The sequence below is a fragment of the Lynx canadensis genome, chromosome E3 (genome assembly GCF_007474595.2).
Source record: "Lynx canadensis isolate LIC74 chromosome E3, mLynCan4.pri.v2, whole genome shotgun sequence".
NCBI classification, from domain to species: Eukaryota; Metazoa; Chordata; class Mammalia; order Carnivora; family Felidae; genus Lynx; species Lynx canadensis.
This window is the reverse complement of record NC_044318.1, coordinates 28042290-28058836: the sequence shown is the minus strand read 5'-3', so window position 1 is coordinate 28058836 and position 16547 is coordinate 28042290. Positions and strand designations below refer to the sequence as shown.

The 16547-nt window shown below is 39.5% G+C and overlaps 1 protein-coding gene across 3 annotated transcripts in view; it reads left to right on the top strand.

The window, feature by feature from the left end:
- The window catches only part of AUTS2 (activator of transcription and developmental regulator AUTS2), a 1119238-nt gene that overhangs the window by 507531 nt on the left and 595160 nt on the right, over positions 1 to 16547 (top strand). For all 3 annotated transcript variants that reach the window (XM_030300780.1, XM_030300781.1, XM_030300779.1), the window contains exon 4: positions 6853 to 6888. In XM_030300780.1, coding sequence (XP_030156640.1) covers positions 6853 to 6888 — 36 coding nt within the window. The remainder of the gene's footprint in view (positions 1 to 6852; positions 6889 to 16547) is intronic.

The window sequence follows — 16547 nt, the reverse complement described above, 5'->3', positions numbered from 1 at the left end:
TGCCTGGATGTGTCAGCATTTTGACTGCCCAGAAATTTTCATCCGGTACTTTAACTGGGTTGCGTTTAGTTCTGTGCGCTTGAAGTTGACTAGTGGACAGGATGAAGTCTCTGTCCTCATGAGCCTTGCATTCTGTTGGGGAGGCAGACAACAGACATGTGAGCTGTGAGCATAACTGTTTCTGACAGAATATGTTTTGCCAGGTAAACAAGACAGTGATGAGGGGCTGAAGGGCATGTGTTGCTGTTTTAACCAGGTGATCGGATGAGGCCTTTCTCAACGTCGGATGATGTTTAAACCAGAGCCTGAAAGAGGTAGCCCTATGAAGATCTGTGGGAAGAGCATCCTGGGCATCAGGAGCCACAGGCTCAAGGGCCTGAGTCAGGAGCAAGCATGACGTGTTTCAGGGGAAGAAATAAGGCCAGTGCGGCTGGAATATAGTGACTGAACGCAGGGGTTGATCACATGATCTCTTCTAGTGTATGGTAAGGAGGCTAGGCATGGCATGAGTCTCCTGGGCTACTGTAATTGAAGACCACAAGCTGGTAGCTTAAAATAATGGAGATTTATCATCTCATAGTTTTTGAGACTAAAATTCCAACATTAAGGGTGTCAGCAGGGCCATGATCCCTCTGAAAGCTCTAGGAAGGACCCTTCCATTCCTCGTCTAGCTTCTGGTGGCCTCTGGCATTCCTTGACCTATAATTGTATCAGTACAGTACCTGCCTCTGTCTTCACACAGCCTTCTGCTCAATTTGTAGCTTTGTGTGTCCTTTCTTCTCTTTGTTAATACAGCAGTTACTGGATTTAGGACCACCTTAATCTAGTATGACCCCAACTTAATTACGTTTACAAAGACCCATTGTCCAAATAAGGCCATTCTAGTGAAAACTTTGGCAGCACCTGTACCACGTAAGGTTGTTTTATTGTCAAGGTTCTCAAGAGGAATAGAACCAATAGTGTGTATAATCATATACAACTACGGAGGCTGATAAGTCTGAAGGTCTGTAGTCAGCGGGCTGGAAACCCAGAAGAGTCACTGGTTAGTTCCAGTCTGAGTCCAAGGCCTAATCACCAGGAGAACTGATGGTGTAATTTTAGTCCAAAGGCTGGAAGGCTTGAGACCCAGGAAGAGTCCATGTTTCAGTTGAAGTCTGAAAGCAGGGGAAAAACCATTATCCCAGCTGGGGTGCAGTCAGAAAAAGTCTCTGTGACTTTGAGGATAGTCATTTTTTTTTTGCACTGGAAGATGTTAAAAGGTATGTTTTTCTAATTTTTACTTTAAAATGTTTATTTGCCCTTTATATGAAACAACAGATAAAGATAAGACCAAGAATGCAGAGAGGTAAAGAAGCCAAAAGACAAGGAGTATAGATGAGAGCCAGTGACTACGTGAAGGGGGTTGGAACAGAGGGTTGAAAATTGAAATTAGAAGGGTCCATTTCCATAACTAATGCTTTTTTCAAGTTGTTGCCCCCTATTTTTTTTAAATCACATCTATTATTTATTAAAAACCAAAAGCAATCAATAACAATAATGATGACAAACAAAAAAAGAAAACAAAAACAAATGCTTTCCCTAAATATCACATGTTCCCTGAAATTTCCACTAGTTTTTTTAACTTTTGTGGTATGAAATTACAAAATTTCTTAGTTGAAAAGCTAGTTTTATTATTTTTGTTTATTTCTTTTGTTATCTGTAGAATTTTTTTGACATATAATTAGTGTAGTGTTATGTTAGTTTCTGGTTGATATGATGATTCTGTGCATCATGCATTCCTACAATAGTGCACTACAATAGTGCACTACAATAGTGCATCATTACAGTCTTATCGACTGTATTCCCTGTGCTGTGCTTTTCACCTCCATGACTTAGTTTTTTTGTAACTGGAAGTTTGTACCTCATGATCCCCTTTATTTATTTTACCCCCATCCACCTTTCCTCTGACAACTACCAGTTCTCTGTATTTAAGAGTCTGTTTTCTTGTTTGTTTATTCACTTGCTTTGTTTTTTTTAGATTCCACATCAGTGAAATAATATGGTATTTGTCTTTCCCTGTCTGACTTATTTCACTTAGCATAATATTTTTAGGTGTATTCATGTTGTCCCAAATGGCAAGATCTCATTCTTTTTTATGGCTGAATAATACTCCTTTATATAGATAGAATACTCCTTTTATAGATAGATATATAGATCGACAGACAGACAGACCACTTCTTTATTCATCTGTGGATGGGCTTGGGGTGCTTCTGTATCTTGGCTTTTGTGAATAATGCTGCAGTAAACACAGGGATGTATATATATCTCTTTTCAAATTAGTGTTTTCATTTTCTTTGGGTAAATATGGTAATGGAATTCTTGGATCATGTAGTATTTCTCATTTTTAATTTTTGGCCTGTTTTTCCTTGAATTCCCCTAGTAGTAATTTCCCATTCAAATTTATATTGTGTCTTCATCATCTATTAGTAATCTTATCCCCGAGACACATTTCCTAGGATTAAGGTTTCAAGTTTTTATAATTGTCATTGTTTTTTAAAATGCTACAGAAAATCCATGAATGAGCTTGTTTTGTGGCCTTCACAAGAAATGTACTTAGCCACGATCCTCCGGGTTTTACTCCCAAGAGAGAAAAGCATAACAGGGAGGTGGGTAGGCAAGGATGTCAGACACAATTGGTGATGTGGAAGAATTTTAAAATATTCTATTTAAATTAGCCCTAGGGTCAGAGCACACATCCTCATTGAGAGGTGGAGTACACATCCATCCCATACTCAGAGAGCTGTAATAGTAGCCATGGCCTTTCTGTGTAGATGTCTAATAAATGGAGCACATCTTTTTTGGATGGATAATCAATTTTGAAATCCCTTGTTGTAGGTAAGCCGTTAAAACAGAAATGTTAACTTCATGAGTTTAATGAGTACCTTCCATGATAGCTTAGTGACAGAGATGGAAAGAAAGTCAGGTGGGGAGCAGTGAGGAAGAGTAGAATGAGAGTTTAATGAATATCCACTTGCACACTTGAATGTCAGCAGCAATGCTCTACCTCCTGGAAAATGTCTTTCAACTGTGCATCCCATTACTATTCCTGCAGCCCATGTAGCTTGGAGATGGAGGCAGAGTGTGTTTGTAAGAAAGCTCTCCTTTGCAACATAATGAGATCGAGGCGGGTAATTTGCAGATTGCGGGAGCAGTGTGGTCAAACCTGGAAAAAAAAAAAAAAAAAACAGCCAAATGAAAAGACCATGTGAAATAGGAGATGGCTGATAATGAGCCCAGAAATCACATATCAGATAGCCAGTGGGCTGGCATTTCCTCACATCCTTGTCCTCTCATTGCTAAACACTTTCTCTTACTCTGTTTGTCAGTCTCTCTACACCTAACATTTCTGCCTTGTGTCTTGAAAATATGAATGAATTGGCATCTCTGCCATTTGAAACAAATAAGAATGAAGCCTTTTTCATTATTCAACAGATGTATTTGCCTAAACATGGGTGTATGGTATTATTTCGAATGCTTTTGAATCCAAGGACGTTTTGTTTGTTGCATTCTTTTTTAAAACATCTCATTAGTTTTTCAAGCCTCATTTTCACTCCTTGCCTTTTCTCGATTCTATGACAATTTTTGCTATATAGTTTGGAGAGAGTTTGCCTTCCCCCTCCAACAAAACAAAAAAGAAAGACCCCTTCTCATTAGATATGGATTGGGGCAACACAGAAAGTTGAAATCAGCTTGATTCTATCAAGTGTTCAGTGGTCAGGGCATCACAACCTCTTTGCTTTCCTAGGCCTTTTACCTTGGTGTCTGTCTCTTTTCTATATGAGAAATCGGTGCCAATCCCTAAATGCACATCTGTAAATTAATAGCCAACATAATGCATTTCAATCATAGGAAGGCTGTTTCTAGACATCTATTTCATTTCTGTAGCATAGTCTGTTTTTGCCCATGGTTCCAGGTGTTCATGGAATTTCTGACTTGGGAAAAAGGTTAATGCTCTCAAATACTTGCATCTGTATTGAGATACAAACTTGGATTAGGCATATGATCGAGACTCTTGTGGACCTTCTGGATAGCAAGGCCTAAGGGATGTGATGTGTGTCATGAGCTGGCAGTGAAACCCTGACTCCTGCCTGTGGCTGGTCTCAGAACTTCTGTTATCTTTATCTGACGCTGAAGGTCTCATTGTTGACCAGGAATAGTGTCCCACTGAATACAAGGCCATAGCAAGATTCTTGAAGTTGTAGTAATGGACAAGAAGATACCTCTTTCAGAGATGTTATTTCTTTCAAAATCTCCAGTGATTGAAGGGCGCTGGCGATTGGCTGAGAAAAATGTGGTGGAGAAGGGAGTAGGCAGGGAAGAAATGTCAATGCCATGGGTGTTTGGCAAAGGTAAAGCTTAGAAGGATTTTTTTACAGAATTTTTTGCCAGGTCCCGAAAACACCGCTTAATGCCCCCAACTTTTTTCTGTATAGAAAAAGAGGTGAGTACAGTGGGTTGACAAATGTGAGTATCCTCTGACCATAAGGTTCTGTATGCTTTCTAGCAAATACTGAAACTCTAATGGGCTTTTAATGCACGGGAGGATACAGTGTCTATGTTCTTTCATGTGTCTGTCTGTATTTGTGTGTGGGGGGGGGTGGTATAAGGCAGGGTGCTTAAATGCTTTGTTGCATTATGTTAATTCCTCGGCAGTGCAATCAAATTCATGTCGTAATTAAAGCTGTCAGTTGGAAGGCAAGCCAATCGCCACGAAAACACAGCATAACAAATGAAGTGAAATGATTCTGCGTGTAGCTATACAATGCTTCGCCAGGCATGAAATTAAATAAGTAATTTGATGTTGACATCAGAAATTGAAATGATACCCACTGTTCCCTCATTCAGTCAGACCTGCATAAACAATAGCCAGAACAAATATGCACAACAAAGCCCTCTTCTCCACCCAGCTCCCTGAGTAATGTACAATATATATGCAAAATGAGTATAACAGAGCTTTCCGAGACCTGAAGGATGTAATTTTCTTTGGTATACAATAAGATGATATGTATGTGGGGGTGGGAGGTGGGTTTGGAGGGGTATTTCTGCTTCTGGGATAAAATTCATTTGCAGGAAGGGGAAAAAAACCTGAAATAAACAAATCCCATGCTCTTTCTGAGTAATTCATCCTAAAATGAGTTTACCTCCCAGGGGCATGACTCTAGGGTGGTGGAGACCTAAGTTGGCTTTTGCCTTCCTCTGCTCCATGGAAGGATGTGGGTGCTGTACACAGGTGATGCGGTCACATGGCTAATCACTGCTAGGAGAAGCTGTCTCCATGGCTACAGTGGATCTCCCTATGTACCATTTATGGGATCAGGAATGCGGCAAGATTTTTTTAAACCAAGTCTGGTGTGCAAGATCACACATCTATTGTCCTTTATTCCCCCTGAGTCTGTCTGAAACATCAAGGTGAAGAAAGTTTTGCTTTGGGAAGTGCATTTAGGAATGCCCTGGAGCGTACTGTTCTTTTTTGTTGTGGATGCTGTTCATACTTACCAGCACTGTATTTCCTTCTCAGAAACAGTTTAAAATCAGGAAGATTCCCATCTACTGTATTTTCAGAGGTGTTAAATTCACCTAAGCCTTCTTCCCCCCCCCCATACAGTCCCCTTATTTATTTATACATTAATTCAACGAATACTTACTAAGTGCATCCTGTGTTTTAAGCACTGGGGAAGCAGTGATGAGTTAACCAGATGGTCCCTGCTACCTGTAGTTTGCAGAGCAGGGACAGAACATGTAGGTGGAATAATAGCTAGGGATGAACTGAGTGAGTACTGCTTGTAGGCGGAAGTCAGCCCGCCCCAGGAAGGGGGTAGCCCCTGATCCAAGCTAGTCAGGGAGAAGGTCTTGCCAGCGCAAGGACACTTAGCCAAGACCAGGAGACTGTCTTAGCATTGCATTCCTTTTGTCTCAAGCTTATTTATACTTAGGGCCTTTCTTGTTCACAAAAAGGATACTAAAAATTAAAGAATTTGTAATGGGAGGTTTTAAGCAAAAAAAAAAACCAGAAGTACAAACAAGCATGAATCACAGACAAGTCTAAAACAAAACCCAAGTTCTCTTTTTGGCCTCTTTGCCCAAAGAAATGGTGCCCTGCAAGCCTTTCAGAATTAATATTATTTGTTTTAGTCTTCTGTGTGTCAGAACTATGGAAGCCTAAATTGATAATTCTTGTGACTAAAACCTTCAGAAAGATGTTGCTTTTCATGGCTTCCCTTTACCCACACATTCTTTGCATTTTATTCTACTAATTATGTTTACAAAATGTCTCATTTTTGAAAAGCGCTCTGTGTGTACTAACTGATGCCTTTAGGGAATAAACTGGCAAGTAGGTCATACACTGGAAAAGTCATCCAAACCCACTGGGCTTTTATTTTCAAGTCAGTCTGGGCTTTTTCCTCTTGCCTGCCCCTTTGCGGCCACAAAACTGAGTAGCTTGAGACCAGGGCATTGAATGTCAGCAAGTCAGGGAGGCAGGCTGATGCGTGTCTGTTTAGTCTCAGTGCAGGGCGAAATGCCATCATTAATTCATTACCCAGCTGCCTGTCAAATAAATTGGCAATTACGTCCACCGCAGAAGCTTGGAATTCAGTAAATAGCACGTTAGCATCTCTGAGTTGTTGAGAGATGTAAAGGGGAAAATTAAGCCAACACGGTGTTTGTATCAGTAGCAGATGACAAGGGGCAGCATACACTAGTGATGTGATGTAGCGATGAAAAACCCGCAAAGGGCTGATAATGAGCTGTGTGGATTGGAACGTGTTAAAAACCATTGCTGATTTTCCACTTTGTCTTTATGCTTTATTGCAGAGTTCAGCTCCTTCCAGCTTGGGAACAGGCTACTTCGTAAGTTTATCTCAACTTGCACATGTGTGCCTTGCGTTGGCATTGATTTACTTCTATAATGTTCGCTCATCAGGATGTGAAAAAAAAAAAAAACCTAAGAAGTCCCCTCTCAGTCCTAAAGAGCAGACTGATAGCCATCCTTTTAGTAGGATTATTTTATTTTTAAAAGACATAACCTGCCGGGCCTTGTAGATCATGAGTCAGTCTGAGATGTGGGTCTCATAGCCAGTACATTTCCTTCTCACCTGGCAGTGTAAAGGAGACCTGATTGGCTCATGCCACCTTTCCTACATAAATGGGTTTTTTTTTTTTTTAGTGACAAGTGCCATGTCATGTGGAGGATGGAATTCAGATTATGCACTGAGGTTTTTACTCACTTTTAAGATCTCTCTCTTTTTTTTCTTTAAAAGATTTTTATGTTTAAGTAGTCTCCACACCCTACATGGGGCTCCAGTCTACAACCCTGAGATCAAGAGTTGGACGTTCCCCCAACTCGGCCAGCCAGGTGCCCCCACTTGTAAGATCTCTTAAAGAACTTTCCCACATATGTAGGGAATTGCCTTCTTTAAAAAATTATTTTGGTGAGAGGCGGTGGTTTAATGGATGTTTTCCCTTACAGTCTGAGTACGTGGCCTTTAGATTTCCTTTCAGCAATCATGGAACTCCTCATTTTAGCAAATATAGGAGTATTATGTTATTTCTAGACATTTCTTTGTCCTTTGGGAGGGGTGGGATGGTGTCCTACCTCAGGGATTATCTCATAGATAATTCTCTCATAGAGAAATTGTCACTTCATTTCTTTTATTTATAGCAAAATTACCCTTTTTGGATTCAATAATCTTTTTCAAGATATAAGTAAACAAGAGTTACAAATAGGCATTATTTACACAACAGGAAAACATGCCAGTGTGGAGGGTCTTTTTTTTTTTTTTTTTGGTGGTATTTAAAGGAATCATTTCTGAATGATGAGCATTGTTACTCTGCCTGCTCAGCATTTTCTGAGAAAATAATGAAATAATGAAAATAAAACAAAGTGGAAAATAATTACTGATTCAGTTTAGTTGCCTTTAAATTCCTTTCCCCTAAAATGCTAATTATGCTGGTTTTCTTCTGCCCACACATTTCTCTTGATAACATTAAATATATGAAAACCGGCATCATTTCATTGAATGATAAGTCTTTTCCAAGCTTGGCAGAAGTAGCATTTTCTAAATGTTGATTTTTTTATCTTAATCTATGATAATGAGAAAAAGGAGAAGGATAAAGATTTTTTGGTACCTGTTTAATACAGTCAGCACGCTTTTGCTTGCTCCGTATTGTGACTGAATATTCATGCTTCCAGAAACAAGCAGGATGCTGAAGCAGTCGAAATAACAGAAGTAGCCCATCTGCCATGCCTTCACACCAGGCTGGATGTGGGTTGAGATGCTGGAAGTAAAATCTGGAGACTGCCAGTGTCTCTTCTCTGTCCAAAAGCTAAATTATCCCTCTTGGCTTTCTTCAGTAGAGCAAGGCCAAAACCACTAACTTAGCCCTTGATCACTTTGAGACTGAATGTTCCTGGTATTTTTTTCTGTTGTCAGTATGATCACCCTGAAAGAAGAAAGTCATCTCTAGAAACATCAAGAAGTTTATTATGCTTTTTGTCACTTATTTTTCTCATTTCAGGAGTGTTTATTTTTTATTCCTTAATAATACACACTTATGAGAAGAGTCTGCAGTTATGAATCTAAAATGATTTTTACATTCACGCTCTGTTGGATGAGTATAAAAGTTTGTCTTTTGGTGAAATTGCTCTTAGTATTGCTTTGCTTACATAAAAAAATCTGTAGTATTATTAGCTTACATGGAAAAGATACGTCCCAGATGCATGTTCAGCTCTCAACTATGACAAAAATGCTCTACTTAGAATGTGTTTCCAATAATGGGATTATTGTGTTATCAAAGTGCAAAATCCATTGATACTACTGCCAAGTTCTCATCAAAAAGTGTCTTCTGTTTCAACTTTCATTCCAACGATAGCAAATATAATACTTGATTTCAGGTGCCAACATCAGCATTGGTGAGTTTTATGCTTCTAGGTGGAAATAGTATATGCACAACTTATAGTAGTTTTGCGTTAACATGTTCTTTGCACTGTGCTTTATGATCTGTGATTTCATATTAGCCTTTACTTATGTCTGTAATGAAGGCTCAGCATCAGGTAAGTGAGATGTCGACTCTATCCTTAATTCTTTTCAGCATCTCTTTCAAGTGTGGACGGAGGCAAATCACCTGCAGAGTCACAGAGCTATTAATGCTATTGAACCATAATGTGAACTCTGGTATAAGAAAACTGAAGGCACTCACCTATTGGGTTTAACAACCTGGAACTCTTTTTTTAAATACTCTCCCATGCCCCAGCATTAGTCTTAACTTCAGGATTTTCTTTCATTTAGATTTTATGCTCTCATAGAGCTTTTAGTGAACTAAGGTAAAATGCTGATCGTTGTGTGTGCTAATCAAATGAATCCCCACTGGAGTACACGCACACACACACAGGCATATGCGTGTGCCAGCCCACACCCCGTGTCCATAGCCAGTATATTCTGCCTTCCTTCAGTTCTTTTCATTTATCAGTAGTGATAAGTTAAAACATTTAAAGAAGAACCCTTTGTTTTCTTTTTAGTCATATTTGTTTATATCTCTTTGGTTTTGTGTTCCAAAGATGTCTGCTTAGGTCTGTTACTTTTCCAATTCATTTATAAGCTGAAGATTTGAGAAATGAGAACAGCAGCTAAAATCAGTATTTACATAAGCATATTGCAAAGGATTCTTAAAGTAGACAAAATAAAGAAGGATTGGAACAAACTTTTCACATTTTTGGGAGCTTTTGAATAATGTGGGTGTTATACACACAGAGAGACACGCATATATATTCATTGCATACTCAAGCCCAGCTCATGTTCTAAATATAAATGGAAGTATAGACTGGTTGGAATCTATTTGCTTTTTTTTTTGATTTTTTTTATTTTTGGCAAGAGTACCAAAACTTGTTGGAGTGTGTAGGGTTTTTCTTTCTTTCTTTCTTTTTTTTTTAAACCTTAATGCAGTGAACACGTTTTCATTTTAATTTAAATGTTTTGGGCTATATTCTCTTCTTATACTTGTATTTGAAGTGTTATTGTGCATAGTGGATAATTAAGAACTTAGAGACAGAATGATCTGAAGACTACTTGTGTGACCTTGGGCAGGTTATTTGATGTTTGAGGGTCTGCACCCACCTAATAGAGTTGTGAATTCTAAATGAGACAAGGTGTTTCATGCACACAGAACAGCTCTCATTAATAGCCAGCTATTCCCATTATAGTGTGTGATGGACAAAACTTGCTGTCATTAAGTGGCTGTGTGATGTTGTGGTTGGTAGAGGATTACCACAAGAAATTAGTGATGCAAGAAGGAAATTTTGGAATTTGTAGCTGTAGGTCAGGAATACTTGATTCTTGCTATATTCTTGTCCCTTTCTGAGGAGCCTGTAACTGTGTGTTTGGTCAGCCGTATACCACTTTACTACACGTGTGAACAAAAAACAAATATGGAGTTCATTGTCTATGATCCTCTATGATCACCATGATGTTGGAATGAACCATTCTAGGCTGTCCATGTATTATGGTTGTTTAATTTGTCTCTTAAAGCCATTTGTTTATTTTCTTCCTCAGACCTGAGTCATTTAAAGACTGCAAACAGCTCTTGAATTTGGGCTGGAGGGTAGAAAAGATCTGTGCAATACGTTCAGGTGTTACGAGGTTGTGTCATGTATTTGCTGCTCTCTGACACCAAAAAGGAAAGTAGATACCCTAGTGTACCTGAGTGAAGTAAGCGAAATCAATAGAGTGACAAGACCAGTAAAAACATCTCCTGGTTGCCAGTGGTCTGATGTGTCATCACAGGAAGGTTCTGGACTCGTTCTTTACAAGCCCTGGACTCCATCTGCCAGTAGTTGGTAGCTACTGTTGGTGTAGGAGTTGACTGACTTGTCAGGCTGAACCTGACCCCTGGTGTAAAGGAAGCTTTCCTTTGTTCTGGTCATGTGCCCTGCCTGCTTCTCTGGACAACTTTCAGCCTTCTTCCAGGTGTGAATCTAAGTGTTTTAGGCCCATAGTCTCAAATAGCTTGGATCCCGCTTTTGTAAACTCCAGTCATCCAGAGATATTTCCATAATTGTTCCCAAATAGTAACTTTAATCATCCTCAGTTGCCTCACATCTATCAATATACATACTTTAAGATTATCAAGGAAACCAACACACTACTACCTAATGATTAAAACTACCACTTTATGTGATAAAGGGGAATTGTGTGGTGGTACATGTCTTAACATGGGATGTGTGCATTCCTGTGCAGTCTTACTACTTAAGAAATTGTGTTTGTAGTGTTGGTAACAGGCAATGGGTGCAAAATATTCACCTGTGGCTTTCCATCAGAGCTATAAGGTCATAAAAGGATTAAATTCTTTGCCATCTTCTAAGTTTTTGACTGCAGACCCTGAAATATCTCCTGTTTTTCTTCGAATAATGTGGGTGTTTTTTTGTTTTGTTTGTTTGTTTCTCAAGACTGGGCTTTTCTTTTAACAGACACTTCCGACTTTTTGTCTTTCACTAAGTACTAAGCACCTTCTCCATCAGGCACTGTTCTAGGTGATAGGTTACAGATGTGAAAAATCAGTGGGCCCTCTCAAGGAATTTAGTCTTCCCTAAACCGCCCAGTTCCTTTCCTTCCTCTGTGATGCTTTTAATATTTTTGATACTTCGCATTTAAAGAAGTGGATTTAGGGGCGCCTGGGTGGTTCAATCAGTTGAGTGTCTGACTTCAGCTCAGGTCATGATCTCGCAGTCCATGGGTTTGAGCCCATGTCGGGCTCTGTGCTGACAGCTCAAAGCCTGGAGCCTGCTTCCGATTCTGTCTCCCTGTCCCTCTGCCCCACCCCTGCTCACGCTGTGTCTCTCTTGTCTCTCAAAAATGAATAAAGTTATACAAAATTTTTTTAAAGTAAGTGCATTTAGGCTCTACAGAGAACCTGACATTCCTCCCCTTTATAATGTTTCTCTGGGTTTTAAGTTTACAAATGCACCTATATCCACCTGGTCTTGATTGCAACCCCATGCAGAGTCATCTTCCTCCCCACCTGCCAGTACTTGCTGGTATTGCTGGGAGAGAATTTTGTATTCGAGTATTTAATCATAACCTGTCAAATGCTTAAAGATAAATGATGCTGAGTATTTTAACATGCCTCCCAAATAAGACTCTAATATTTATATTTATTAATAATTAACTCTGGGTAAATGAATTCTTGGCCATTATTTATTTACTGACAAGTTTCCATTATAATGGAAATTTCTTAAAAATCTCAGTTCCATCAGAGATCTCCAGTAGTTTTGGGTCATTTGGATTCATTGATAAAGATTGAGTTAGAAAACAGCACACCAGATGGAGAGTACAGTGCATTTTAATTGTCAAACATATATTAAACATCTTTTCTTCGTTCTTAAGGTAAATAAGATGTAAGTATTTATAAGGGTCAATTATGAATTATAGGAGGATTAAGTTGTGCAGAACTTAATGGATATTGAGAGTCTCAACAGATAAAGAAAAAGGTGGAACAAAGTTTGAGGCAACAAAGGTAAGAGCACAGAGAATGGAATTCCACATTGTGTGGAATTGCTTTGACTGTATCATGTTTCTGGAAAAAGGCTGGACTTGGGTTGGTTAATTATAGGGAATGATTTATAGGTAGATATGGACTTGATGCTACTGATCTGTTAAAAATAAGAAAGATGTGAAGCCCAGAATTGATGACTGTGATGCTTTTTTTTTTTTTAATTTTTTTTTTCCACGTTTTATTTTATTTTTGGGACAGAGAGAGACAGAGCATGAACGGGGGAGGGGCAGAGAGAGAGGGAGACACAGAATCGGAAACAGGCTCCAGGCTCTGAGCCATCAGCCCAGAGCCCGATGCGGGGCTCGAACTCACGGACCGCGAGATCGTGACCTGGCTGAAGTCGGACGCTTAACCGACTGCGCCACCCAGGCGCCCCATGTGATGCTACTTTTATTTGGAATAGGAATCCCAAGAAGGAGAAATTGGATTTTAGGAAGCTGGTGAGTTTGGAAGTTAGAGTAGGGAGTTAGAAGTTTTGGTGTGTATATATCTTCAATGGTAGCTTAGGGAGGTGGCCAAAGTAATGGGAAGAACAAAACATTGCCATGCAAATTGAAATCTGTGTTAAAACATGTGAGAATTTCAGTATGGCCTTAACTCTCAGCCTTAGGCTTACCAGAAAATATCTTAGGGGGCACCTGGGTGGCTCAATCAGTCAAGCATCCGACTCTTGATTTCGGCTCAGGTCATGATCCCAGCTTTGTGAGATCAAGCCCTGCATCAGGCTAATTATAGGGAATATGGAACAAAGCCAGGGAAGGAGTTGGGTGATTTTGAAATGATCTATTTACTATGCAGAAACATTTGGGTAAATGAAATCAATTGCTCTTCCCAGTGGTAAAAAGTTACCATGATTTTGAACTATAACCTTTAAAATACCAGCCTGAGGAGCACCTGGGAGGCCCATTTGGTTAAGCATCCGACTCAATTTGGGCTCAGGTCATGATCTCATGGTTCATGGTTTTGAGCCCTACGTCAAGCTCCATGCGTATAGTGTGGAGCCTGCTTGGGATTCTTTGTCTTTCTGCCCCTCACCCGATCGTGTTCATTCGTTCTTTCTCTCTCTCTCGCTCTCTCTCTCTCGCTCTCTCTCAAAAATAAATAAACATTAAAAAATACTATCCTGGGGATGCCTGGGTGGCTCAGTTGGTTGAGTGTCCGACTTCAGCTCAAGTCATGATCTCACAGTCTGTGAGTTCGAGCCCCGCTTCGGGCTCTGTGCTGACAGCTCAGAGCCTGGAGCCTGCTTCTAATTCTGTGTTTCCCTCTCTCTCTGCTCCTCCCCTGCTTGCGATCTGTCTGTCTCTGTCTCAAAAATAAAAAACATTAAAAATAAATTAAAAATAAATAAATACTATCCTGAACTATAATTTTCTGTTACGAAGTAACAAAATCCAAATCTACACTGAAGTAGGTGTTTTGATAAGACTAGAAACCACAGAATAAATCTTAGTTACCCTGAATGGTCGGTTTATATCTGGACTGAGTATCTCTGTTTGGACAGGCTCCTCTGCATAGTCACCAGTAAACCCTAATTTCAGGAGCCTTAGACTAAAAATATCATTGTATTTTCCATTTCTTTCTTTCTTTCTTTCTTTCTTTCTTTCTTTCTTTCTTTCTTTCTTTCTTTCTTTCTTTCTTTCTTTTTCTTCATTCCTTCCTTTTTCTTCATTCCTTCCCTTCCCTTTCCTTTCCTTTCCTTTCCTTTCTTTTCCTTTCTTTCTGTTTTTGGGGTATGATTACTCTTCATTTTGGGCACAGGATCAGTGAGCCGTGAGCAGCATACCCCAACAATGTGAACGTTACAGGTTCAATTCTGGTTTGTAGACATTTCATCCTTTGCAGGATCTGCACAGTGAGAGGCCTCTTCCAGCTCACCCTGAGGAAATTGTCTTCTAGCTCCACAGTTTTAGTTTCAACTTTTTCATGCAGTACAAAGGAATTGAGAAATTTGGTGAACAGGGTAGTCGGATGAGAAAGGATCAGATGGTATTTCTAGTTACAACTCATCCCTCCACACTCTTGTCTTCTGAGCATTTCCATGAGGAGATAGGCCAGGTATTTTTAAACATCTGCTGTCCACAGGAGTCTTGTTGTTGGCTGTTGCAAACTCTGATTGAGGAGATAAGAACAAAGTGCAGGTGCTCCTGATGGATGTGGGGAAATAGCCCTGGGCCTGGTCTTCCTGTCCCCTCCAGCCCTCTCCTGACCCCTCAGATTTGGAAAATATAAATCATTTTGGAAAAAAAGAAGGTTTTACAAGTCACAGGACTAGTTAATTGCTTATTAAAGGGCCTTTGGTTCTGATATGCCAAGATGCATGATTCTGGCTACCTTACACCTAAATGTTTGCCATGTGGGGCCAGTGCTTGTGATTGGTTTTGCTGCCTCTCTTTGCTCTCCTTTGAACCATAGAAGGCAAGGCCATGGGCCCCTTAGTACCTAATGAACACTGCTTTTCAGTGTCAGCAGTGAAAGAAGTCCACATTGCAATTGAGTGGCCAAGTCTGCCTTTCTTGGAAATTAATAATGAATAATGTTTTATATTTGTGTTACTCAGGGTGTAGCCCATAGAAATATTGAGGCTTTACTCTCGTTCTCTTGCATGGCTAGTGTATCTTGTCAGCCACAGAGGTGATTCAGCAAAGACTGTTTAGCAGTGTGTATCCACAATCCCAGAGGGAATGGACAGGCCACTGTCATGGAATTCAGAAAGTCACTTTATTTCCTCTTTCTTCCCTTCCCATTTCCTTCCCCTTCTCTTCCTTTTCCTTTTCCTTTTCCTTTTCCTTTTCCTTTTCCTTTTCCTTTTCCTTCTCCTTTTCCTTTTCCTTCTCCTTCTCCTTCTCCTCCTTCTCCTTCTCCTTCTCCTTCTCCTTTCCTTCGCTTCTCTCATTCTCCTTCTTCTCTTTCCTTTCTTCTACTCCTTCTCCTTCTCTTTTTTTGCCTTTTCCTTTTCCTTTCCTTTTCCTTTTTTTCCTTTTTCTAATGCTGGCTTCAAAGACGTTGTCCTATTCTTGAAGATTTCCAGTTTATAGAAATGTGGAATTAGTTGGTATGAGCTATATATAAAATGAGCCACGGGCAGTATGAAATACCAAGGTTTACTCTGACTACCCACACAACCTTTATTTTTGATAGATTTAACTGCCATGGAGTTTTATGGGCTATCAATCAGAATCTCAGGTCAAAGGACTCATTCCTTTGCTTAACTCCTTTAAAAAAATATTTTTCCTGAAATTGTAAATTAGATGCCTCCCTATCCATTGCGTAAGAAACTTACAGCTTTGTGAAACACCAGGAGTATCATTTGAAAAGAGGTTAAAAAACACAACTGGGGCTTGTTAAAGAGGAAAAGTGCTATTTTAACTCCCAGTGTCACATTTTCCTATAGTCAGCTCCAGCAGTAAACAAGAGTTATTGGAAGCTTAGATAGCTTGAGACACTTCACCTATCTCCTGATACTTGACTTCAGAAGCCAAACATTTAAAATGCATTTTGCTCGTGTAAAAATGTTTATCCATTTAAAATACAATGTCATTTTAACAAAAGCACCCTGGTGACAAGCTGTTTAGATATGGCACAGTTAATAAACTGTCAGGTCCTATACACATATATGTGAAAGGACCAGCACAGTTACCCAAGGCTTGGCATTATAAATCACTGTTAACAAACCTTAATTTGCTTGCTAGGCTAATGAATGATCTCCAATTTTCCTGTAGTAATTAGCTTCACTAACAGTCATGTTTAAAGGGGCCTGCCTTATACTACACTTAATTTCTGCTCTGAAATCTTTGATGCCTGGTTTGCAGGATGGAAAAAAAAAAAACAGAATGGAAAAGAAAAAGGAAAAGAAAAGAAAAAAGAAAAAAACTATGAGTCTCCATTGACAACTGTCTTGTAATAAATCCAGATTGTGGCTATTCTCAAGTAGAAGCATTGCCAAAGGTGATGACTGTCTA